The sequence below is a fragment of the Malassezia japonica genome, chromosome 3 (genome assembly GCF_029542785.1).
Source record: "Malassezia japonica chromosome 3, complete sequence".
Lineage (NCBI taxonomy): Eukaryota > Fungi > Basidiomycota > Malasseziomycetes > Malasseziales > Malasseziaceae > Malassezia > Malassezia japonica.
In genome coordinates this window covers 838,725-852,489 of record NC_083372.1, presented here as the reverse complement: position 1 = coordinate 852,489, position 13,765 = coordinate 838,725, and the positions used below count along the sequence as shown (strand labels likewise).

The window sequence follows — 13,765 nt, the reverse complement described above, 5'->3', positions numbered from 1 at the left end:
TCACTCTACCAATCCGTGTTGGCCTTGGCGCGGCGCGCTTCTGCGACGCTCTGCGAGCCAGGGCGGACGACACCGTCGAGCCACGGGGTCGCCTGGCGCTTTTTCTCGAAGGCAGTGATCTCCTTCTCCTTTTGGAGGGTGAGGGCAATGTCGTCCAGACCGTTGAGCAGACAGTGGCGCACAAAGGGCGGGGTCACGAAGCTAAAGGCGGTCTGGCCGTCGGCACAAATCACCTTTTGCTGCTCGAGGTCGACCGCGATCTCCTTGCCGGCCTCGGCGTCCTGCACGACGCGCTTGATCTCCTCGGGCTTGAGGATGACCGGCAGCTGGCCGTTCTTGGTCATGTTGTTCTGGAAAATGTCTGCGAAGCTCTCGGCGATCACGGCACGGATACCAAAGTCGAGCAGCGACCACGGCGCGTGTTCACGCGACGAGCCGCAGCCAAAGTTGGAGCCGGTCACGACGAGGATCTTGGCCTGGTCGTAGGGCTTCTTGTTCAGCACAAAGTCGGCGATCGGCTCGCCGGTCTTCACGTCATAGCGCAGCGGCCAGAAGAGGGCCGAGCCAAGACCCGTGCGCTTGATGGTCTTGAGGAACTGCTTGGGAATAATCAGGTCCGTGTCCACGTTGGAGCGGTCCATCGGCGCGGCGACCCCCTTGACGACCGTAAAGGCGGGCATGCTGCTGCCAATCACCCCGGCCGGTTCGGCCTTGGATGCGACGTCCTTTTGCGGCGCAGTCTCGCTCACGGGCGGCGCGGCGGTCTCAATCTTAAAGTCACCTGCATTGATGAACTGCATCGGGTCCTGGACCTGGATCTCAAAGCTGGGGTTGCCCGCGTCGAAGCCGGAAATCCTGCCGGTAGTGAGCTTGCGCACATCGGTCAGGTAGCCGGTCACGGCCGCAGCCGCGGCCATCGCCGGGCTCATCAGATGCGTACGGCCACCGGCGCCCTGGCGGCCCTCAAAGTTGCGGTTCGACGTCGAAGCGCAGCGCTCGCCCGGCGCCAGCTGGTCGGGGTTCATACCGAGGCACATGGAGCAGCCCGCCTCGCGCCAGTCGAAGCCGGCGGCCTTGAACACCTTGTCGAGACCCTCGGCCTCGGCCTGCTTCTTGACAAGACCCGAGCCAGGCACGAGCATCGCGTGCACATGCTCCGACACCTTGCGGCCCTGCAGGACACGTGCGGCCTCACGCAGGTCCTCGATGCGCGAGTTGGTGCACGAGCCGATAAAGACCTTGTCGACCTTGACCTCCTCCATCGGCGTGTTCGCCTCGAGGCCCATGTACTTCAGCGAGCGCTCCCACTGCGACGCGAGCTCGGGGCTCGGAGCGTTCTTGGGGTCGGGCACCTTGCCCGTGATCGGAACCGTGTCCTGCGGCGAGGTACCCCAGGTGATCGTCGGGGGAATGTCCTTAGCATCGATGCGCACGACCTTGTCGTACACCGCGCCCTCGTCCGAGGCGAGCGAGAGCCAGTACTCCACCGCCTTGTCCCACTCGGCGCCCTTGGGCACGAGCGGGCGGCCCTTGAGGTAGTCAAAGGTGACTTGGTCGGGCGCAATGACACCCGCACGCGCGCCGGCCTCGATGCTCATGTTGCACATGCTCATGCGCGCCTCCATGCTCAGGCTGCGGATGGTCGAGCCGCCAAACTCGAGGACGCAGCCGGTGCCGCCAGCGGTGCCAATAACACCGATGATGTAGAGCATAATGTCCTTGCTGGTCACGCCCTCCGGCACCTCGCCGTTCACCTCGATCAGGAAGTTTTTGGAGCGCTTCTGCAGCAGCGTCTGAGTGGCCAACACGTGCTCTACCTCCGAGGTGCCGATGCCGAACGCGAGCACGCCAAACGCGCCGTGCGTCGAGGTGTGCGAGTCACCACACACGAGCGTGCCGCCCGGCACGGTGAAGCCCTGCTCAGGGCCCACGACGTGAACGATGCCTTGGCGGCTGTCCGTGAGGCCGTAAAAAGTCAGGCCGAATTCCTTGACGTTCTGCTCGAGGGTCATGCACTGCAGACGCGAGTCGGCCTCGTGCACAAAGGTCTCCGTGTCGCGGTATTCCTTGCGGCTGTCCGTCGGGATGTTGTGGTCGACGGTGGCGAGCGTGCAGTCGGTGCGGCGCACCTTGCGCTGGGCGAGGCGCAGTCCCTCGAACGCCTGGGGCGACGTGACCTCGTGCACAAGGTGGCGATCAATGTAGATCAAGCACGTTCCATCCTCCTCCTCTGTGATCAGATGGGAGTCGAAGATTTTCTGGTACAGCGTACGGGGCTTGCTTGCCGACATGTTCTCCAGCGAAGAGCGCTGTGGGGACGTGTTACTGACTCGCCATTTCCAATCCTATGTCACGTGATAATTAGCTCAGCACGCGGCCGAGCGGCCGGCCCGTGGCAACGTGGGCGTGGCGCGACGGGCCAACGGCGCTCCTCTTTGCCTGTGGTGTTCCAGCGAGCTCCGTGACGGTTCTTGAAGATGAGCGACCAGATCAACTTTGAACTTTGCCCCGTCTATGCGCCGTTTTTCGGTGCTATGGTACGTATACATGGCTGCGCGAGTGGGGTGCTAACGCTGCGCGATAGGGTGTGACGGCTGCCATTGTCTTCACTTGTACGTTGGGTCCTTCGCGGTGGTGCTAACGCAACAGGTCTCGGCGCCAGTTACGGTACCGCCAAGTCGGGTGTTGGTATCTCGGCCATGGGTGTCCTGCGCCCTGATCTCCTGATCAAGTGTATCATTCCCGTCGTTATGGCTGGTATCATTGCTGTATGTAATTTTGCTCGTGTTTGTGCTGACACCAGATCTACGGTCTCGTGGTCAGTGTGCTTGTCGCCGGTGACAGTATGTATCTAATGTGTGCGCTGACCGCCAGTCAAGTCGCCCATGTCGCTCTACGCCGGTTTCATCCAGCTCGGTGCGGGTCTCTCGGTCGGCCTCGCCGGTCTTGCTGCCGGCTTCGCAATTGGCATTGTCGGTGATGCTGGTGTGCGCGGTACTGCGCAGCAGCCCCGTCTGTACATTGGTATGATCCTTATCCTCATTTTCGCCGAGGTACTGGGTCTCTACGGGCTGATTGTTGCGCTGATTCTCAACACCCGCGTTTCGGAGGCGCCTAGCGTACGTTGGCTCACAACTCACCCAGTGCATGCTCAAGTAAACCACGCTCATGGGCCGCTGCTTTGGCTTGCTTATATAGCTAGCTTGGTAGCCGACAATGGGGTCGTCCAATCGCACGACGATGCTCAAATGGGAGTTTCCAAACCAGTCCTAGCTCTCGATATCACACGGGACTACAAAGACTACCGACACGGCCGGCGTGTGACTCACTCGCTCCTAGCGATAGGCTTAGTACATCAGTCCGGACATGTCAGCGCGGATACGGTTGTAGTCCAGAAGACCCTCGGTGCGGCCAGTGGCCGCGAGCGCAAAGTCCTTGTCCCACAGGTACTTCTTGGCGACGCGCTGGAGCTCAGCAGGAGTCACGGCGTCGATCGAGGCCTCGATGTCCTGGGGCGTGAAGCGCTTGCCCGTGGTCACGAGCTGGCGACCAATGTCCTCGGCAACGGCGGTGGTGCCGTCGAGGCCAAGCAGAAGCGAGGCCTTGAGCTGCGCCTTGGCGCGCTCGACCTCGGCGGAGCCGAGACCGGTCGAGGCACGCTGCCACTCCTTGAGGGTGAAGTGGACCATGTCATCGAGGTTGACCAGGTTCTCCGAAACCATGTAGATACCCCAGAGACCGGTGTCGGAGTATGAGGTGCTGAAGTGCATGAACGAGTTGGCCAGGTTGTTCGACGAGATGACGTGCGACAGGCGGCTCGACAGGAGCGGCGAGGCACCGAGCGAACGGTCCCAGTTACCAAAGACCGACTGGAGCACGAGCATGGGGAAATAGTCAGGCGACTTCCAGCTGGCACCCTCCACGGCGATCGCCACGTTGACAGTCGACGAGGTATCGTCGCGCACGCGCACCTCCGAGCCGACAAACTCGCTGGGGGTGTACTGGTTCTGGCCCAGGGGGATAGGGGTGGCCGAGGTGGGCAGACCGCTGAAGTGGTGCTCGGCGAGCTTGACGAGCTCGTCGTGGTCCACGCCACCAGCACCGACCAGCACAACACGGTCGGCAGTGTACTTCGACTTGATGTAGTTCGACAGGTCGTCGCGGCTGATCGAGAGGATGTTCTCCTTGGGGCCAAGGATGGTGCGGCCCAGAGCCTGGCCCTGGAAGGCAACCGAGTGCAGGTGGTCAAAGACAACCTCCTCCTGGAGCTTGTCAACCTCCTCCTGCTCGCGGAGGATCACATCACGCTCACGCTCGATGGCGTTCGCCTCCAGCTTCGAGTTCTGGAGGATGTCCGAGATGATGTCCACAGCCTTGCCAACATCGTTCTTGAAGGCCTTGGCGTAGTACACCGTCTGCTCACGCGAAGTGTAAGCGTTCAGGTGAGCACCAATGTTTTCCACCTCGAGCTCAAGCTCCTGCTGCGAGCGCTTGCCAGTGCCTGGTGTGAGCGGCGCGAAACGTACCCTTGAAGGCCATGTGCTCCAAAAAGTGCGCGGTACCGTTGGAGCGCGAGGTCTCCGAGCGCGAACCGGCGTCGATCCAGGCGCCGACCGTGGCAGTCTGGGCACCAGGGGTAGCCTCAGTGGCGACGGTAAGGCCGTTGGGGAGCATAGTCACCTGGGTCAACGGCTGTTGAGGCATTGGTCAGCATGTTTGTTCCGCGCCTCGGGCGGTACGTACCGAGCGAGCGGCGGCCGTGGCCAGGGAGCGGGCCACGCTCGGCATACGGGCGCTCCGCTTCAGAGAGGTTGCCAGAAACAGACGGGCCGACATCACGACGTAGTCCAAGAAGCGGCAATACGGGGCTCTAAGAGTCTCGGGGGAAAGAGAAGAAATTGGCCTGCCAGCCGCGCTGCCCGGCCCAGCGACGGGCAGCGGCCACCAGCCATTTCCAACAAATGCAATTTTGCCCCCTATCTCGCCCCCGGTTTCCACCGATCGGCTGAACCGCGCGAGGCCGATTGCTAAGCAGCGCGTGGCGGCCCATGCGCCTCCACATAGCACGTCCCTCGTTCGGCCATCCGCGCACGGCGCTGGATGAGCGCACGCAGCCAGGCGGACGAGGACCGCGACTGGATTGACCTTGCGCAGGGGAACGATGTGTGGGATATGACATACAGCTCGGATACCGAGTCGTACAGTCCATCGGGGTCGAGCTCGTCGGGAGACGATCCTGTGCTCGACCACCCCAACGACGCGGTGGTCGTCGTAAGCGATGGCGAGGACGACCTCGAGATCCAGCAAGTGCGCAAGCTCAGCGCAGAAGAGATTCGTAGGCAACGCATGGATGCGGCGCGTGCGGCGCTCCGCCGCGCGGCCAATGCTGCACCACGGCCCCCGCCACCGACCAACGCACTGCTGTCGACGTACAAATGCTCCATCTGCCTATGCCCACCAACGAACGTGAGCGTCACGTCATGCGGACACATGTTCTGCGGGGGGTGCCTGTACGATGCACTCTCGATGCAGATGCGCCAGGACGGGCACGAATGGTCCGATACAGACTGGCTGGGTGTCATGGGCGACCCGGCCGCACGAAACGCGCCACGCGGCTCGAACCTCTTTACGCCGTTTGGGAGCAGCGGTGCGCTTGCGTTGGCAAATGCGGCCGGCATCTCGTCGTCACCAGCGCGCGAAATGTTCTCGGAATGGGTTTCGCAGCGCCAGGCGGGCGGCTCACCGGACGAGGCGCCGCCCGAACATGCACCCCCGGCTGTGCCCGCGAGCCGCCTGCGCGCAAATAATGGTACTGGACGCTTGCGGGGACATTGCCCTGTGTGCCGCACGACGATCCAAGGCGGTTTTACCGGCCCTGGCCGCCGTGGCATCCTGGGACTGGACATTATGCTCGGCACACCCGCCGCCGAGCCGCAGCCGTTTGACGTCTCTGTTGACGACCCCTCAAGCGATCACGAGACGATGCAAGAGCCGCGCAAACGCGCTCGTGCACAGTAGAAAAATGTACAGTCTATGATGTTTCTTCTTCCATCTTGTCCGACTCGTTAGGCGCGGCGTCGGCCGTAAGGAAACGGCCAAAGTGGCCGCGGCGGGGATTGAATGCGACGCGGTGCTCGCGCTGCAGATCTAGGGTCGTACGCAAGCCTAGGAGCGAGGATTGCTGGGTAAGTACGGCGACATACAAGGCGCGTAGCCAGAATGGTATACATATCAGGGGCTTGGTAGATACAGTCGTTGATGATATAGTAGGCGGACGTCGCGGGGTCGACTGCATTAGCACCCATACATACCGCGATCCGGGCTGCGGCGGTACCGCTTGTGGATAACAAAGCATGGAGGACGGGCGTGCACCAAGACGAATTCGAGACCAACAAAGCGCCTGTGTCAGCCTAGCAACGTACTTTAGCTCTTCTTGGTGTTTCCGCGCGATCGTTGCCATGAGCTCCGCGCCCGACTGGGGCGTAGTGGCTATCGTTTGTGCGATGAGCGCTGCGCTTTGCATGCGCACATGCTCGTTGTTGCTATGCCGATCGTAGAAAGGCGACGTGCTAAAGTACTCCATTACATTCGACTCATCGAGCACCGATGTGCCTTGCTTCACACCCCCTTTCTGCAGGCCTAGGTAGGCGAGCAACTCGGGGTTCTTCCACTGCACATGCAGCGGATTAAATGCGGGCGCTTCCTGCGCCATGGCCGGAGCTAAGACGGTGGAGGTGCGCCCGATCTTCGGCCACCCATCGGGCGAAAGACGTGTTTGCCGCGTCAGCGTTCGCGTTACGATACCATGGCGAGTACCTCGCGTCGCACCGCCGGCCTGCACGAAGATGTGCTTGCGCAGTACGATGAAAATGACAGCGCTCCTGTGATTGATGAGTCGGGTGCGTACTTCTTCCTAATGTAGAACAACAGCAGGTCATTGACCAGATCCGCCTCGCGAACGAAAAGTCCAACTACTGGTACCGCGCAGCGCTCCTGCTGATTTATGCGCTGGTGGTCGTTCTGTACGTTGTTGCACTAACCTAGTTACCTCACTCCTGTGCCTGCGTACGCTATGGGCAAGCACCCCAAGAGCCACATGACCATCTTTTTGCACCACCACCACACCGTCGGCACGGAGGATGACCTGACCTACCTGCCTGCCTTCCCGATCTACGCCTCGATTGCATCGCTCCTGATCTACCTCATGTTCCTTGCTTCGTACGAGCTCGCGGACCGCCTCAGCCTCGTGGCTCCCCAGGAGTTTGCTTTCCCCCGCCAGCCGCATCCCTTTGGCACTGCGCCGTGGTGGATTGTGCCGGTGCTGCGTGACATTCGCCTTGCTCCATCGAGGAGCGAGCGCAAGAAGGCTGCGGACAAGGCTCCTCAGAAGGCGGAACTCGCCAAGGTGCTGCCGCCCCGCATCGTCTACATTGGCTTCGTGTGGGTGTGCTCGTGGCCCATCCCGCTGATGACCTTTGGCCTCGGCGCGTTTGACGACGCGCTGTGGTGGTCGTTCCCCTTTGCCGCCTTCACCATCCACGTCCTGATCGAGTGGTGGATGTACAAGGCGGACCGCAACACGCTGGGTCTTCAGGGACTCAAGTACAACTACAAGACCGCATAAATCGTAGACATTACCACATCACCTCGAGCTGGTCGCCGTCTTCCAGCTCGTTGTCTTCTACTGACGCGATAGGTGCGAGACGCTGAGTGAGAATTGAAACGTACCTCGCCCTCGAAACTAAGGTAGGCCTTTTGCTGCTCGTTCGGCGCGAGCAGCGACGCATAGGTCTGCACGAAATGGCCCAAGATCGTCGAGAACTTGGTCGTGGGACGGACTTTGACCGGCAGTGGCTCGCCTTTCACGGCACGAAGTAGGAGAGACATTGTATTTTCGGTATCATGCGTCTCCTCGGCGGGCGGCGGCGCCTCAGAGGACTCGTCCGGAACTGCAAGTTCGTCGTCCGAAGAGTCGTCAATCGTGATGACTTGCGTCGTTGGCGGCGCCTCGTCTGCCTCGTCCTGGTCGAGGAGCTCAGTGACCACTGCCTCTTCGTTCCGGCGCTGCCGCTGCGCCTGCATTTCACGCTCACGCGCAATAGCACGCTCACGCAGCTGTTGGGCGTTTGGGCCTTTATAGTAGCGCGCCAAATCGGCATTCAGATCGAGCGACACATCGTCACTCGTAGGCGCCAAATCCAGGTCCTTGTCGGCGTGTCGGACAGTTCCATCGGCGCTCCTCCGCATCACCTTCTCAACGGCCTGACGTGCAAACTCAAGCATCTCTTCGTCTAGCTCGGGCGGCGGCGTGACGCTCACGCTGCGCTCACGCGGAGGAGGCATAGGTGCCGCAGCGTCGGCTTCCTGCGCTGGAGAACCCAATCTATCGTCGCTCGACACACTCTGTGCGACCCACTCGGGCAGCTGCCTGCGCTTCTTCTTGCGGGGGCTGGGGTCCTGGCTCGTAGGCTGAGGCGTGGAGGAGGATGCCACGGCGTCCTCCTCTTCGACCGGCGGTGGCCGCGGCGGGTGGGCCGCGATGAAAAACGCGTCCTCATCCACTAAAGTCTTCGGGTCCGAGCTAGCACCTGATACGCTCGAACTCGATACACCTACCGGCGCCGGCCGGCGCTTCGCGCGCGGCATCGGTCGACTGGCCATGGAGCGAGCAGTGTTGTATTGTGGAGAGCCACGTGGAGCGGTTCGCCTTGCTTCTCACGTCGAGACCATGCTCGGTGCTCTGCTGCAGGATTTGCGCTCGCAGCCCTGGCGGCGCCAAGCCCTCCAGGTAGTGCAGATGCTGCATGTAATTGCCGTTGCACTTGCCGTGTGGAAGGGAATGGCGGTGGTGACCAACACCGAGTCGCCCGTCGTCGTGGTGCTGAGCGGCAGCATGGAGCCGGGCTACTACCGCGGTGACCTGCTCTTCCTGACCAAGACCAGCCGCCCAATCGAGGTGGGTGACGTGACTGTATACCGTGCGCGCAACACCGAGATTCCGATCGTGCATCGCGTTATCGAGACACACAGGTGCGTACCCCGCCTAACGCAGCGCTCCGAAAAGCGGCCAGCTGCTCTTGACCAAGGGCGATAACAATGGCCAGGACGATATCATGCTGTACAATGGTATGCGGTGGCTGCACAGCGACCAGATCGTCGGTCGCGTGATGGGATACCTGCCCTACGTCGGCTACGTCACGCTACTGATGAACGACTTCCCCATGCTGAAATACGTGGTCCTGGGCCTGCTGGGCCTGTCGATGCTCTTTGAACGCGAATAGATTACGTGACAGGAACCCTTATGAACTCAAATCGAACTCGTAGAGCGCGTCCGGCGGTGCGCCGTCGCGGCGGGCGACGACGCGCCGCTCGCATGAACGTGGGGGATCAGATCGGAGTAATTGTAGTAACGCTCGATCACGCCCAACTCCTCGTCACTTTCCGAGCGGGGCGCATCGCGGGGGGGGATAGGCCGCCACGGGGACGTGGCCGCAACAGGGCACGAGCCAAGGAAAGGTGTCGCGACGACATCACACGTTCCAGTGACGCCGGCCGACTCAAAGGCCGTGATGGACGAGCTGTGCGCGTCACCGACATAGAAACTGCTGTTCCGCGGCGCAGGAGGCAGGTCGCACGCAAGCAGCACGGGCGAGTTGGACAGCGCACTAAACGACTTGATCGTGCTGCGCCGCTCGCGTTTCCTCCGCGCGATGCTACGTCGGTGGAAACGCTGCATGAGCCAGATGAAGAAGCCGGCAAGTGCTAGGCCAGCGACGCCGGTAAAACAGCCGACAAGCGCATTGCGTGTCGTGACAGGCACTGGCTGCGGACCATCAGGCGGCAGCGCGGCCGCGTAGGCGTACCCGTCAAACGACGTATCGATCTGCTCCAGGAGCTGGTGCTCGACGCCATCTGCCTGCGCCGGAGCCATCTTGTCCAACGGCGACTGGATAGCATTCTTGAACTCGTCAACTCGAGCATCGGGAATATAAACGAGGTAGAGCGTACGCGACGTGTCATTCACCATGTACTCACGCAGCTCTTTCGTGAACACGCTGCTGGGCGGATCTTCAATACCGGTCGCAATTAGTCGGGGCATGTACGTAAAGATCTGGGCCGTCGTGTCGCGCTGGCGTACGACCCAGGGCCACGGCATCGATGGCTTGAAGAGCACAGCAGTAAGGACCGTGTCGGAATGCTGCACACGCGTCACGTTCTGGGGAATGATCCGCAGGGGATATGAAGACGAGCCGCTGCTCGTGCTCGTGCTCGCGCTGCTCGACGCTCCGCCACTACTCGACACCAAGGTGCTGGACGACGACGATTCTTGGACATTGGCATAGGGCAAGACCAGCGAGCGTGTGTTCACAAACCCATAACTGCTCGATCCACTAATCGACTCGGGTGCCGCAGGGCTTGGCGTCGGTGTACTGAGCGAGGGGCGCCAGGTCGAGAAGGCAGGAGGACTCTGCCAGATGCTCGAGCGAAAGGGCGCACGGTCCGTGCTCCATGCCGGCGAATCCCACACACTCGACGAGCGCTCATAAGTGCTGAGCGGGTTTCGGGTTGAGGTGTACGCTTGGGGGTACCACGAAGTAGGCTCGTAGGAAGTGAGCGTCGCACTCATCCGCACCGTCGATCGGACAGACTCCGAGCTAGGGGGCTCTAGTGTTATTCCTGAAATGACCGAGGGCGAGTGTGCTTCCGAAGTCGGCTCATACGTGCTGCGCTCGGAGCTGGAACGATACGAGCGCGTCGCTGCAGGGCCAATGATGCTCGTACCGGAGGAAGGCAACGTCGTCGATGGGGTAGTGATCACCATCGCCGTATCAGACGCACGAGGCGGCCGGACGCTGCTCGTGGCCGGCGAGCGGAAACTGTTCGAGGGTTCCAGTGGGCGAACTGACTGAGTGTTTGTCCTAGACAGGTGCTCGTTCGATGCAGAACGCGTCTGGGTGTCATCCGATGCCGACGGCGTCTCTATCACTGCCAGGTCGCTTGTGTCGGATGTCTTGGGCCGGCTTTTAGAACGGCGGGGCGTCGTTGTGGGCAAGTTTCGGTCCGACTCGTCTGTATTCTTAGCACTAGAACGTTCATGAGCGCTCGTGTGCCTTGCCGTTGGGCGAGATGTCGTCCTCTCGTCCGCTGGCTCACTTGAAACTTGTGCACTGGAACGCTCACGGTGGCTCGAAGGTGGTGGGGTGTGCTCGTCCGTGCCACCCGGCGGCGCGTGAGAACTCGAGCGAGCTTGAGAAGCAGACTGAATCGATTCTTGCGTTCGATTCGGACGTTCCGATAGCGATTCGTCCGACTCGTGCTCACTCGACGCAGAAGGTGACGTCGTACGCGGCGGAGCCACGCGTGTCGTGCTTGGCATGGACGAGTGCGGCTCATCCGGGGCTGACTTGGCAGAGGCGGCCGCCATAGACGATCGTATGTGTGTCGACTTGTAGGGCTTGTGCGAGCTTTCCAGAGTCGAGCGCGTCTCTGGCGAAGACGAAGAAAGCTTCGGCGTCGGCGGATCCTGGGAGTTGTCCGAGGACTTGGCCGTCTCGCTCTCCCGAGACGACGTCCTGTGTCGCCTACTCGAGGTTGACACCGCATCGGAAGCCGAGCTTGAACTAGCGTTCGAGGCACCGCCCCCCACAATGACCGGTCCTTCCCTGGCGTACGTCCGTGCTCCCAGTGCCTTGCCACTCCTGTACGAAGGCAAGCAAGCAACCGTGTATGCCAAGAGGCCAAGCAAGATTAGCCAACGAAGATGCATGGTGAAGGGAGAAAGCGGCTCTCCCCCTTTCTATACCTCATTGCGCCGTAAACACAGTCATGTCCTGTTCGATGCGCCATCGTGTCGGCTTCCGATCGACGCAGCGCGACACCTCCACTTGGTCAGTGCGCGGCCCCCCAGTTCCATGCGCAACGCTTCCTACCCGCTATCCATGTATAAACCCACTCCATGAGGTGCAAGGGCTACTGTGCTAGCGCAGCAGCCTCGGCCGGGGTGGGGTCGACCGGTACGTCAGCCTTGGCCTTCTTTGCCGTCGAGTCGTCGGCCGCATCCGCGTGCTTGTTCTTGGTGCGCTTCGACGCGACCTTCCGCGGGCGTGTATCTCCATCGAATACATACTCCGGCAGGTTGGTCCCCTTGATATGGCGCACGATAATCCCCATGGCCGACTCGTCGAACTGGTCCCACTGCTTGACCTTTTGCGTAAAGTCGATCGTAGGATACGAAATGTCCAGGCGGCGTGTCGGTCCGTCGGTCGCCTGTCTGGACTCGATCTTGAGGCCGATGTAGAAGGTGGTGGTATAAATGGTACGGCGCCCCTTGTCTGCGTCGAGCTCCTGTACCTCTTCATCCTTCTCCTTCGCGGCCTCGCCCTCGGCCGGAAGGTCCTTGACCTTGGTGCGCTCCGCGACCGCGTCTGGGATGTCGCCGGTGGCGACCTGCCGCACCTCTTCGTCGGTAAAGCAGAGCGACTCTTGGTTGAATCCCTTGACGTAAGGATGCGCACACAGCAATGTAGGCACCAGCTCGAGCTTCATGATGAGCTGGCGCAGGCGCGACTCGACCGTGCCCTGCCATTTGAGCTGCAGGTCGGCCGATCCCGACGAGGCAATAACCTGCAGGTAGTACTTGTATTTGTGGAAAAAGTCGTGCTTTTCAAACAGCTCGGACCACTGCCCCTTGCCCTGGAAGACACGGTCGACAATCTCGGAGCCACGCAGAAACTCTTGCGTCATGACCATCTGCGTCGATTGCGACACGTTGTGCGTCGCGCACATGGACGGGTACGCAGGCGTGATGATCGGCATGCGGTGCAGCCGATCCGTTGGGTACAGCCGTGGGTTCCACACACGCACCGGGAGCGGCCCCTCTTCAATGTTTTTCAGCAAGACTGGCTGGGGCCACTTCCACTGGTGCATAATGATAAAGAAGCGGCTCACGATCGGCCCCGCGCTCTCATTCGGATAGAGCTGGCAGATGCGCGCGACCAGCATGGCCCACGCCACACCACCCAAGAAACCAAGGACGTTGGAGTAGATTGCTCGTCGACTCGCCCACAGCTTGATGCAGCGCAGCGCCATGCGGAATACGTGCACGTCCGGCACGAGACGCAGGATCTCGTCCGTGACACGCGAGCCACCGAGCGAACGCACATCGCGCTCGTCGAGGTTCTTGAGCAAATTGTCGTCCTTCAGCTCGAGCGCGTCGTCGATGCGCGGGAGCGCAATGCGCGAGAAGAGGAAATCGATCGAGATGCCCATAAACTTGGTCTTGATCAGCGGCACGTAGGCCTCTGGCACGCTGGCCAGCTCGGAAATCTCTTCGCGGTCCTTGAGCAGCGCCTCAAAGATGGTAAAAAAGTCCTCGCGCTGGACGTGCTTCGGGGCCACACACAACGTATCGATATCCGAGCCGGGGCCGTGCACACCGAGGCGGTACGAGCCAAACGTAAAGATCTTTCCGCCCGCATTCCGCGCCGCACTCTCTGGCAGTCCATGCGCGATCGACGCGCGGTACACAAACTCTTTCACGATCGCATCGACGCGGCCCAAAACCACCTCGCGCAGCTTGGCTTCCTCGTTCGACTCAAACACATTCTGCGCACGCAGCTCAGCCTCCAGGTTCTTGGAAATCTCGACGTCCTTCTCGGTCGGACCCGCGAGCGAGATGGGCGGCGTCACCCCCAAGTACGGCGTGCTCATCGCTCACGCCAAGGAGCGCGACGCGCTTCGGCCGAAACGTCCGTGCGCACTCCGG

At 61.3% G+C, this 13,765-nt stretch overlaps 10 protein-coding genes across 10 annotated transcripts; 4 read left to right on the top strand and 6 right to left on the bottom strand.

Annotated features, from left to right (window-relative positions):
- Positions 1–5: 5 nt before the first annotated feature.
- Positions 6–2,291, bottom strand: LEU1 (3-isopropylmalate dehydratase; the record flags this gene model as incomplete). The annotated part of the gene is made up of 1 exon (XM_060266230.1): positions 6–2,291. The coding sequence occupies one exon, from the start codon at positions 2,289–2,291 to the stop codon at positions 6–8; it is 2,286 nt and encodes a 761-aa protein (XP_060122213.1).
- A 186-nt stretch (positions 2,292–2,477) lies between these two features.
- VMA3 (H(+)-transporting V0 sector ATPase subunit c) lies at positions 2,478–3,159 on the top strand (the record flags this gene model as incomplete). The annotated part of the gene is made up of 6 exons (XM_060266229.1): positions 2,478–2,537; positions 2,585–2,612; positions 2,650–2,768; positions 2,804–2,843; positions 2,875–3,119; positions 3,145–3,159. The coding sequence occupies 6 exons, from the start codon at positions 2,478–2,480 to the stop codon at positions 3,157–3,159; spliced, it is 507 nt and encodes a 168-aa protein (XP_060122212.1).
- A 188-nt stretch (positions 3,160–3,347) lies between these two features.
- Positions 3,348–4,788, bottom strand: MAS1 (mitochondrial processing peptidase; the record flags this gene model as incomplete). Its single annotated transcript, XM_060266228.1, has 3 exons — positions 3,348–4,501; positions 4,527–4,692; positions 4,744–4,788. 3 exons carry the CDS (start codon positions 4,786–4,788, stop codon positions 3,348–3,350), a joined length of 1,365 nt encoding a protein of 454 aa, XP_060122211.1.
- A 312-nt stretch (positions 4,789–5,100) lies between these two features.
- Positions 5,101–6,018, top strand: MJAP1_002285 (RING-type E3 ubiquitin transferase; the record flags this gene model as incomplete). The annotated part of the gene is made up of 1 exon (XM_060266227.1): positions 5,101–6,018. One exon carries the CDS (start codon positions 5,101–5,103, stop codon positions 6,016–6,018), a length of 918 nt encoding a protein of 305 aa, XP_060122210.1.
- Positions 6,019–6,031: 13 nt separating this feature from the next.
- MED6 (Mediator of RNA polymerase II transcription subunit 6) lies at positions 6,032–6,712 on the bottom strand (the record flags this gene model as incomplete). The annotated part of the gene is made up of 4 exons (XM_060266226.1): positions 6,032–6,181; positions 6,204–6,289; positions 6,312–6,322; positions 6,423–6,712. 4 exons carry the CDS (start codon positions 6,710–6,712, stop codon positions 6,032–6,034), a joined length of 537 nt encoding a protein of 178 aa, XP_060122209.1.
- Positions 6,713–6,805: 93 nt separating this feature from the next.
- On the top strand, positions 6,806–7,624 carry MJAP1_002283 (uncharacterized protein; the record flags this gene model as incomplete). Its single annotated transcript, XM_060266225.1, has 3 exons — positions 6,806–6,899; positions 6,923–7,022; positions 7,045–7,624. The coding sequence occupies 3 exons, from the start codon at positions 6,806–6,808 to the stop codon at positions 7,622–7,624; spliced, it is 774 nt and encodes a 257-aa protein (XP_060122208.1).
- A 10-nt stretch (positions 7,625–7,634) lies between these two features.
- On the bottom strand, positions 7,635–8,646 carry MJAP1_002282 (uncharacterized protein; the record flags this gene model as incomplete). The annotated part of the gene is made up of 2 exons (XM_060266224.1): positions 7,635–7,706; positions 7,729–8,646. The coding sequence occupies 2 exons, from the start codon at positions 8,644–8,646 to the stop codon at positions 7,635–7,637; spliced, it is 990 nt and encodes a 329-aa protein (XP_060122207.1).
- Positions 8,647–8,728: 82 nt separating this feature from the next.
- Positions 8,729–9,281, top strand: SEC11 (signal peptidase I; the record flags this gene model as incomplete). Its single annotated transcript, XM_060266223.1, has 2 exons — positions 8,729–9,030; positions 9,053–9,281. 2 exons carry the CDS (start codon positions 8,729–8,731, stop codon positions 9,279–9,281), a joined length of 531 nt encoding a protein of 176 aa, XP_060122206.1.
- A 26-nt stretch (positions 9,282–9,307) lies between these two features.
- On the bottom strand, positions 9,308–10,627 carry MJAP1_002280 (uncharacterized protein; the record flags this gene model as incomplete). The annotated part of the gene is made up of 1 exon (XM_060266222.1): positions 9,308–10,627. One exon carries the CDS (start codon positions 10,625–10,627, stop codon positions 9,308–9,310), a length of 1,320 nt encoding a protein of 439 aa, XP_060122205.1.
- Positions 10,628–11,970: 1,343 nt separating this feature from the next.
- PAP1 (polynucleotide adenylyltransferase) lies at positions 11,971–13,710 on the bottom strand (the record flags this gene model as incomplete). The annotated part of the gene is made up of 1 exon (XM_060266221.1): positions 11,971–13,710. One exon carries the CDS (start codon positions 13,708–13,710, stop codon positions 11,971–11,973), a length of 1,740 nt encoding a protein of 579 aa, XP_060122204.1.
- Between the last annotated feature and the right edge of the window lie 55 nt (positions 13,711–13,765).